General features: G+C 41.3%; 1 protein-coding gene across 1 annotated transcript; it reads left to right on the top strand.

Moving 5' to 3' along the window:
* The first annotated feature begins 212 nt into the window (after positions 1-212).
* LOC149204277 (uncharacterized) lies at positions 213-1,631 on the top strand. Its single transcript, XM_089397085.1, has one exon. The coding sequence runs from the start codon at positions 213-215 to the stop codon at positions 1,629-1,631; it is 1,419 nt and encodes a 472-aa protein (XP_089253211.1).
* Positions 1,632-10,557: the final 8,926 nt, after the last annotated feature.

Here is a 10,557-nt window from a genome sequence, read left to right as displayed (position 1 = left end):
CTCTCCACCGACCCCCCCAGAAAAGTTGGAAGGAAATCTAACAAAGAGATCAGGGATGAAAACGCTGCAAAAGAAATGGCTACAGGAATGCAACAACCAATGGATACATACCTAGATAAATCCAAAGGAAGCGGAGAAAAAATGAAAGAGAAAAGCGGGGCAAATAACAAACAAGGTAAATGATGATTTTGGTCTCCTGGAATTGTAGGGGGATGGGCTCCCCCCTAAAAGCAAATGCAGTCCGGGATCTCCTCAAATCTGAACATCCAGACCTTCTCCTTCTCCAGGAGACCAAAATCACGGAACAAGAATTTCAAAACCACATAAAAAAAAGCAGAAGCTATGCAGGTATAGCAATAAGTGCAGCTGGCGCCTCAGGAGGCATAGGGACAATATGGGACAAAAGCAAATGGGAACTTAAAGATCAAAAGCCGTACAGATGGTGGATAAGATCAGACATGCAGAACATAGCCTCGAAAGAGGAATACTCTATATACAACATCTACGCTCCCAATCATTATAGGGATAAAGCTTCATGTTGGGAATCAATAACATCAGACCTCATGATAGTACAGGGAAGGAACATTTTCCTGGGAGGGGACTTAAATCTTATAAGGAATGCTGATGAGAAGTTGGGAGGCAACTTCTACGCTGACCCTTCAAGAGACTCATTAGAAGAAATAATTCAAACCCATAACCTAGTGGACATACCCCCGCAAAATGGGAGATTCACATGGAGCAACAAAAGAACTGGTGTCAACAACATAAAAGAGAGATTAGACCGAATCCTCGCTCAAGAAAGAACAGTGGCAAGATTTTCAAATATTCAAAGCAAAATCATTCAAGGATACCTCTCATATCATAAACCAGTGGTTCTAACTCTAGATAAAAGGAAGAACATGGGACCTCTTCCCTTTAAATATAACAAGGCTTGGGACAACAAAGAAGAATTCAGAAACATGATCAAGGAGCAATGGGCAAAAGAAGTAATTGGCTCACCCCACTACATTTGGGAAGCCAAGCTCAAATCTCTCAGGACTGTCATCAAGCAATGGGCAAGAAACTACGCTGTAGAGGAAAGCAAAAAAAGAACTGAACTCCAAGCAAAGCTGGAACAATGGAGTCAGGAAAAAGAGAGAGCACAGTTCACAGAGGAAGATCAGGCCAAAGAGAACGAAATGTACAAAGAATTGTATAAGCAGAACAGAAAGGAGGAAGAAGAGCAAAGGCAAAAGTCTCGTTGTCTTTGGCTCAAAGCCGGAGACAAAAACACTTCTTTTTTTCACAACAGCCTAAAACTCAGGCGGGCAGGGAATCATATAGAGAGAATAATGATGGAAGGAAGCGAGCTCAGAGACCAAGAGGAAATAAAGGAGGCAGCGTCCAGACACTTCTGCGCTCTCCTAACTGCAGACACCCAACCCATCGATAACGCGGATTTTCTTAGTCTAATTGAAAACAAAATATCAGCAGCTCAAAACATCGAGCTGGACCAAGAGGTCACGACAGAGGAAATCGAGTGGTCAATCTTCAGCATGGCTCAGGATAAGGCACGGGCCCAGATGGGTTTACTGTGGCATTTTATAGAAACCATTGGGAAATCATCAAAATGGACTACATCAGAATGGTAAAGAATTTCTTTTCAAAATGCAAAATGGGCAACAGCATCAAATCTTCTTTCTTAGCCCTCATCCCCAAGGACCCCAATCCCCAATCCTTTGACCGATTCCGCCCAATCTCCTTATGCAATGTCTCCTATAAAATTATCACCAAAATCTTAGCTAACAGGTTAAAAAAGCTCCTCCCTTCCCTTATCTATGAGAATCAAGGAGGCTTCGTGCCTAGAAGACAAATAACGTACAATGTTATTCTTATTCAGGAGGCAATTCACAGCAGTATAAATAGAAAGGAAAAGGGCATGATTATCAAACTAGATATGGCGAACGCCTTTGATAGAGTCAATCATCAATTCCTCAAGGCAGTCCTTGGGAAATTTGGGATATCCGACACCTTCATCAGCAGGATCATGGAGTGTATTTCACTCCCCTGGACAACCCCTCTCATTAATGGCAGGCCAAGCAACTTTTTCAGAAGCTCAAGGGGATTGAGGCAAGGCTGCCCGCTCTCCCCTTTTCTCTACATCATCATGGCCGAAACTCTAAGTATACACCTGGAAAATCTTCGCAGGCTAAAAGAAATCACAGGTATCAGCATAGTGCGGGGAGCCAAGGGCATAAACCATTCTCTCTTCGCTGATGACACCCTCCTAATCGGAGGAGCCTCCAGTCTCATGGCAAGAAGGTTCAAGAAAACATTAGAGCTCTTCCTTCAAGTGTCTGGAGGCAAGCTCAATAATAATAAGTGCATGATATACACTTGGAACGTCCCCAGGCAGATTATCTAGAGAATCTCCACAATCTTGGACATCCCTGCCCAAAGGAGTTGGAGCCATTTCATGTATTTGGGGCTACCTTTAGCTAAGGAGCTGGTCAAAACCGAAATCTGGGTTAAATTAATAGAGAATCTAAGAGGGAAGCTTCAGAGCTGGGGTGTGTCCTGGCTCAACCTGGCTGGAAGAACAATCCTCATCAAAGCCATTCTCTCAGCCCTTCCAATTTATCAATTTGCAACCGCTCTCGCCCCGGCCAGCATCCATAAGCATATGGAATTAATCATTAGGAGCTTCTTGTGGCAGGGAGGAAGGCAGGACTCCAAAAAGTTCAGTCTTGTAAAGTGGGATCAGGTCATACTACCCTTCGAAAAAGGAGGGCTTGGAATTCGAATTCCAAGATTAGCCAACATGGCCATGGGCTTCAAGTTGATCTGGAGAATTCTTAACGGAAAAGGAGCCTGGTGGACAGAGGTAATCAAAAGAAAATATTTGAATGGGGCCAACTCCAATATCCTATCGGAACCCATTGTTGACAGGCAATGCACCCCAGTCTGGAAACTTATAAAAAAATCTCTCCCTCACTTCAAAGTCTGTATTTCAAGAGCCCCGGGCAGTGGCAAAGATATCAACATCTGGACTGATCGTATAATGGGCTCAGAAGCAAGGGAAGCTCTCCCAAATCTCAGGCCCCTGCAACTGTGGATGGAAGGAAAAAATCTTAAGACTCTCTATGACATCTCCTCTTGGGACCAACATAGATGGCTAGGCTGGAAGCCCCTTCCCCTCCCTAACCATCTAAAGGATATGTGGGTCGATCTCAAGATATCCCTCTCAGGCTCATCTCCCCTTAACAGTCTGTCCGAGGATAAGTATGTTTGGGACCCCAATGGTGGCAACTACACAGTCAAAGAAGGATACAAAATCCTCCAAAATGCCTCAGCCACAAACAACTGGCCTCTTCACAAAGCGGCTTGGAATCCGGAATGCCTACCAAAGGTCAAATTCTTCAATTGGACCCTCCTCAAGAGCAAAATACTCACAGCGGAAAATCTAAGGAAGAAAGGCATCCTCGGCCCCTCAATCTGTTGCCTGTGTAGAGCAACGGAAGAAAGCAGCAATCATCTCTTCCTAGAGTGCTCCTTCACTCAAAATTGCTGGATGCTCATCACCAGTCCGCTAGTGATCGGTGACCTACCCAATCAGATTACCCTCCTTCAAAAAAATTGGGGGAACAGCTATCCTCATCCAAAAAAAAGCAAGACCCTGGCCAAAAGGCTGTGGAACAGTATCCCCCCAAATCTTTGCTGGCAAATTTGGAACACCAGAAACAAAATCATTTTCAACAACAAAAAGCCCAGCATCTCCAGCACCCTTGCAAAAACAATTGCCCTCATCTCCGAGACCATTGGAGCGAATGGAATAGCCCAATCAGACCATGAATCTGGAGACCCAAGAGAAATTGAATGGATGGGTAAATTCAGTCAGGAAGCAAGGAACCACAAAACAGCAAGTACAGTTAAAAGTAAAACGGATTGGAAGCTGAGAAGATCTAAAGAGGAAATCAGAGAATGGATTCAAATTCAAAAGAGGCCCTCCCTTCAGTTCGACGGGGCCTCAAAAAATAACCCGGGCCAGGCAGGCGCAGGAGGAGTCATCAAAGACCTTCAAGGAAAAACTATCGTGACTTACGAGTGGGGATTGGGCTCAATGTCCAACAACAAGGCTGAGGCATATAGCCTTCTCCTGGGAACCTCCATAGTGAAAAAACTCGGCCTTCAGAACCCGCTTATAATGGGCGACTCAGCCATCATCATAGCTGCTATGGTCTCGGGGAGGGATTTCAAACAAATGGCCCTGAACAACATCAAATCCAGGATTATGGACAACATCAGAGAAATAAACGGAGCCACCTACAAACACGTTCTAAGGAGCAACAACACAGAGGCGGACGAACAGGCCAACAAGGATTCCAGCAGACAGGCAGGCCAAGTCAGAGAAAATGACTCAGTCTATGACAAAGCAATCCCCTAAACATTCCCATCCCACCCTCTCTTCCCAGAATCTGAGTCACCTCAGGCATCATTCTCCTCGATATCTGTCCGACACCGAATCTCCTTACTCACTGCCAAATCTCCTCGACTGCACAAACTTGTCCCTCCCATATCAAATCCTCCCCTCTACAATTGATCATATCTCCTCTTCCAGCCACGACATGGAGTCCCCAGCCGCCATTTCCAGGCTCTGCGCAAATGTTCATCACTCTCTTATCTTCATCGTTTGCTGCAAGATCTTTTACTGGGATCATAGTCATCTCAAGAATCGACTCACCCAGCACTGGTTCATGCACCCGAGAAGCCTCCTTCATTCTATTTATAGCAGCTTGGGCCTCATCGCCTTCTCATCTATCAGTGCTGCAAAGGTTCTGGACCGCGCCCCCTCTAAGCACAGGCATTCTCACGAAGTTGGGCTCAGCCACCGGGAGCTCGGATCTCGCACTTCATCAGGGGTAATCTCAGGCCTTCTAATTTCTTATTTAAATTTCTTGCTAACTAGTGGTTTTATTGGTCGTCGCAGCGCGTTCCCTCGCATCTTCCCGCTCCTTCGCCATTCTGTCCCTTTCCCCCCTCCCTGTGCATCTCCGCTCCCCTCTTCATTGTGGTTTCTTCCCCCTCATATCGTCCTCCTCCCCGGAATTTGTCCCCCTCCGCATCTTCAGCTCGTCGACATTCCTCCCCAGCTTGGTGAAATGGCGGAACAACAGGATCAGCAAGGAGCTCAGGTGCCTGTCAACAATCCTCTTGAAAATATCATCACCAACAAAGATTGCACTCTTTGCAAAACGCATACGTTCATGATCAACGGATTCATCAAACATTTCAACGACCTCAAAGATGATTACCAGGCAGACAGCAGATCAAAACGGAAGAAGCTTGAGAGACAAAAAGCAAAAATCGAGGCCTTGAAGGTCAGGTGCACTCATCTTGAGGAAGCCATAGCGCATATCAGAACTCTCACCCAAAGTATGCAAGCGGAGGCTTCAACTAGAACCAGTGCAAAGAAGGAATCCCTCCCTGATGACTCTGTTACCCAGAAACTCCCATAGGAATTATGAACTGTAAATTTTGTTGGCTTGCAGGATCGTTTATACGGCAATATAGCCGTTACCTCTTTAATTTTAGTTACCGTTTATGTAGCAATGAGGAACAAGGGTCTGCGAACTTGTTTTGGATCCTCAACGCATTGATCTATCATATCTATGTACTAGGACTCAGTCCCTGAAGCTTTTATAATATACAAGTAACCGATTTTGTAAAAAAAAAATGTAGAGGGTAAACCAAACCTGGTGATTATGAACTGATCTATGAAATCAATGATGTGTTCGGCATTGGCTATTTTGAGAGGAACTGCTTCTACCCATTTAGTAAAATAATCTGTAGCTGTAAGGATATATCTATGTTGTTTAGAAGAGTGAGGAATGATCTCACCTATTATATCCAATCCCTTTTGATCAAAAGGTTGATCAATATTGATTGGTTGCAAAGGCAATGATGGTTTCTTTTGTCTTCCAACAGCAGTTTGACAAACTCGACATTTCCTCACGTAGCTATGCGCATATTTAAATAGTGTAGGCCAATAGTATCCTGCGCGCAAGATTTATGTGTTGTAGTATCTCCAGCATAATGTCCACCTGCTGGTCCATCATGGAGTTCCTGCAACACTTTTTCAGCTTTAGATTTCTCAAGACATCGAAGGAGAACAGAATCATAATTCATCTTAAAAAGTACATCGTCCACGAGCTGATATTGCTTAGCCTTCAACCTTAGGGCTCTTTTCTTTGTATAATCTAGGTTTGAAGGAGCATATCCATTCTTTAGATAAAATATGATATCAGCGTGTAATGATTCAAGATTGTTTAGGCTTACCTCGTACATTTGTATTTCTGAAGACGGTATTTCGGAAATAAGCGATGCTCCAGCCAGCATTTTACAAAAGCCTTGACCTTTTATAATATTTGCTGGTTTAATCTTGACGTTGTATTCTTGTAAGGCAGTAACCCAATTTGCTCTCTTTTCACCCACATCTTTCTGTACAAAAAGATTTCTTAACGCTGGAAATGACACAATGATTTTTGTATGGGTTTTAAGTAAGAAGGGTTTGAAATGTTTGATCACTTTGAAAACAATGTAAGCTTGCTTCTCGACGTCAGAATAATTTAATTCAGCCCCTTGTAGATTTGAACTGAAAAAGGCAATTGGGGCTTCCGCCTTGTCTTGATTTGCTTGAGTGAGTATCGCAGCATATGATCTATCAGAGGCAAATGTATATAAAATGAAAGGATCGGAAAAATTTCGAGTTGCTAAAGATGGGGCGTTAACAATCGCTTATTTAATCAGATTGAATGCTTCATATTCGTCTTTGCCCCATTTGAAGATTGAATTCTTTTTAATCATTGCTTGTAAGGGAGATACGATTCTTGAAAATTCGGGAACAAATCTCTTTACAAAATTAATTTGGCCAAGGAAGGATTGCATAGCTTTCTTGTTGTGAGGCAAGGGTATTTCGGAAATCTCCTTGATTCTGTCGGGATCAATATGGATTCCAAATTTTGACACTATAAATCCAAGAAGTTTTCCTTCACTTAATGCAAAAAAGGACTTTTTCGGGTTAAGTGAAATTCCGTACCTTTGGCAACGTTGGAAGATCTGTTTCAAATCTCTGAGATGATTACCTCGTTTTTTGGAATATACAATTATATCATCCTAGTATATTACTACTGATTTGTTTACTAATCCCTTAAATGCGATGTCCATGGCTCTTTGAAATGTGGCGCCAGCATTGATCAGACTGAAAGGCATCTTTTGATATGCATAAGTGCCCCATTTGGTTCTCATTAGGGTGGACCAAAACTTGGTTGTAGCCAGAGAAACCATCCAAAAAGGACATTAATTTTGATCCTGCAACTGCCTGTAATATTTTCTCCATGGGAGGCAAAGGAAAATTATCCTTTTGGTAGGCTTTGTTAAGATTTCGAAAGTCAATGCAAATTCTAATATCTCTATTTTTCTTTCTAACAGGAACCATATTGGAAATCCATTTAGAATGTCAAACGAGAAAAATGATTTTGGCTTTCAATAACTTATTGAGCTCAGATTTAAGCTGGTTTTCTAGTTTAGGATGGATCTTTCTCAGCTTTTGCTGGACAGGTTTTTCATCGTCTATCATTGGGATCGTATGTTGTATGACAGAAGTGTCGTAAGTCTTAAGTTCATCATAGTTCCTGGCAAAGACACTTTTGTATTGTTTCAAGAGACAAACGTATGCTAATCTTTCTTTAGGGGCCAGGCCAGGCCAAGACCTAGATTGATATTCTGTGGCTTGGTATTAGTTCCTAGATTTACTAATTCATAGTTTAGAGTTGAACTTTGAAGTTTTGAATTGGTAGATCTTTTGAATCGGTCTTTCAAATCGTATAAGTCTTCCAATTTGACTACTGATTTTGGCATAGCATTATTAGTGCTATCTTGTTGCAATTGTTTGTCATGTTGGTCCTCATCAATAATCTAATTATTGTAAGATCCCTCTGATGTGAGGAAGCTTACAATATCAGGATCATCGTTGAAAATTCTCCAATTGGTAATGTTATCAGGAATCGAGGATCTAAAAATTAATTCAATTGAGAATCTATCCGAGCTAAAGTCTTCTGAGGGAATGAGCTTGGAAGCTACGTTTTCCAAGAGATCAGCACTAGCATTTTGGAGTCTGGGAATTGATGAAATATTGAATGCTATAAAATGTTCAGTCAGATCTTGTAATAAAGATTGATAATGCTTTAAATGACCTGATAGACAATGTATAGTATTTCGTACCTGTCTAATTACAATCTCGGAATCTCCAAAAACTTGTAGATACTTGATATCTAATCCGATTGCTTTGTATAATCCTTGGATTAAAGCCTCATATTCTGCAGTATTATTGGTACAATCGAACTCGAGTCTGCAAGTTAACATAATTTTGTTTCCCTCTGGACTAACTAATACGCATCCTGCTCCTGCTCCCTCATTAGACTTAGAACCGTCAAAAAATAACTTCCAAAATAAAGATTTATTTACAGGACTATCTATGAGATTAACACATTTAGAACTATCTGTTTGAGAAAAAATTTCCACTTGAGATAAAACCGAATGTTCTAAATAAGGCGAAGTATGAACATTGAAATTTCATAAGAAAGAATCAACAGAATAGTTGCCAATTATATTGTTGTTATATGCTACAGGTTCATTTTCTCCTTCCAATTCTGTTACTATGTATTTTTTATGACTTTCTCGCTCAACCTTTATTTGATTTGGTTTACCATTGTAAGGGAGCCACATATGTGACCAATCAGTTGCAAAATATCCATGAAGCTTTTCAGACCAATCTCTACTAAGAATTAAGCCATAAAATTCTAGAATATCTGCAACTAAAGTGTCGATAACTTGACATACCTTCGGATTAGATGACAGCCTTATGGTAACCTGATTTAGTACTCTGATTACTTCAACTTGCGACCAGTCCAGCTAAACTATGCGCACTGCAGATTTTTGGGGTTGAACATTCAGCTTTGCACATATTGATTTAGGTAAGATATTGGATGAAGCTCCTGAATCAACTAAACAATTATGTAAATTTTTATTGAAAATTTCATAAGTAAGAAGAAATGTGGAGTTGAGATCATGACCTTCCTCCAATTAGAGCGACGTCGTTAGGATCAACTTTACTAGTGACAATATTTGGAGGTCTTCCCATCTCATGGGAAGCTTGTGAGATTACAACGGCGGGTAGAGGTGCAACTGGTCTTGCATGCAATTCTTTCAAAAGGAGCTTTTGTTGATGTTTTAACTTGCTCAATTCATAAAAAGTAATGTCAGCCCTAGTATTTTTCATGTCTTCTATGATATTATATTCCATCTCATCAGAAACAATTAATGTTTTAGATGGAGTTGGTGAATCTGTTTGGATTGGGCTTGTTTAAGTCGCTTTGGGTGACGTTTTCTTAGCTACGACTTTATCCTTAGTCATTGAGCTTGCGCTCTTTGGCTTAGGAGTAGGTTGAGGAGGATCGAGTTGATTTCTACTTCTAGTACTGACTGGCGATGCCTCTTGATCCTCTTCATCTGGTAGGATGAAATCCCACATACCTTGTACTTCTACAACTTCTTCTTCATCGGTAGGCTCTTCGGTGGAAATTTCCTCTTCTTCTTCCTCTGATTCAGCATTAGTAATAGCATTGGGATGCTTTGAATCAGTTGAAAGATTTCTTCTATAAGGATTGTAAGGCTTTTTAGAAGAAGTCTCTACTACTTGTTTCTTTATGTCAACCATTTCGTTAGACATGGTTTTCAAAACTTTCTGCAATACCTCTAAATCAAATGGGTCTTTGGGCTATTTTTTCTTTGGATCTTCTTTAAAAGTCACCTTCTTAGATTTCTGTTCATCAACAACATTTTTCTTTTCTAAGGCTATGATACGTTTCTCTACTGCTATTGCTTCCTTCATATTGTCAGCTAAAGTTGTTTTGTTAGCTCTATCAACGAAGATTTCTATGTTTGATGGTAAAGCAGATATGTACCATTCACTTCGAACTTCTTCACTAGGTTTGGAGGCGGTAGGAATTTTGTTCAACAGTTTATTGAAACATGAGTTAAAATCTTTGATAGGTTCCTTTGACTCGGCCCTAAGGTTAGACAGGTCATTGATCAATGTCGCAGTGGACCTGTCATAACCGAACTTAGTCAAGAATTGTTCTTGGAAAATATCCCAACTAGTAATTGATCCGAATGGTAATGAGAAATACCATGATCCAGCTGCTCTTTGCATAGTGTAAGGAAAGAGCCAAACGACAGCATCTTCATTAGTAACCCCATTGAGATTTATAGATAACATAAAGTTGTTTATGTGTTCTTCTGCTAGCATGCCTGCTTCAGGATTAAACTTAGGCAGCCATTTTTTGGGATGGGCGGTATTTGACTCAAGGGCACAGGCATTAAGACTACCCCTGGGTTATTCCATGGCATTTGGGCCATCGTTGAACTACTAACAGAGGAAAGCGCAGAAGATGATCCCTACGGTTGGGAAGATGAGGATATTACAGTTCCAGATGATTGAGAAGGAGATGTGGAAGTTCC

This window comes from Pinus tabuliformis, chromosome 1_2 (assembly GCF_031772625.1).
Source record: "Pinus tabuliformis cultivar Carrire ecotype Pingquan chromosome 1_2, CPIR1, whole genome shotgun sequence".
In the NCBI taxonomy this organism is placed as follows: domain Eukaryota; kingdom Viridiplantae; phylum Streptophyta; class Pinopsida; order Pinales; family Pinaceae; genus Pinus; species Pinus tabuliformis.
This window is presented reverse-complemented; position numbering and strand designations above follow the sequence as displayed.

What these genes read in the sequence shown, in the direction of transcription:
- LOC149204277 (XM_089397085.1), top strand. Translation starts at nt 213, where the DNA reads ATGGGCTCCCCCCTAAAAGCAAATGCAGTCCGGGATCTCCTCAAATCT.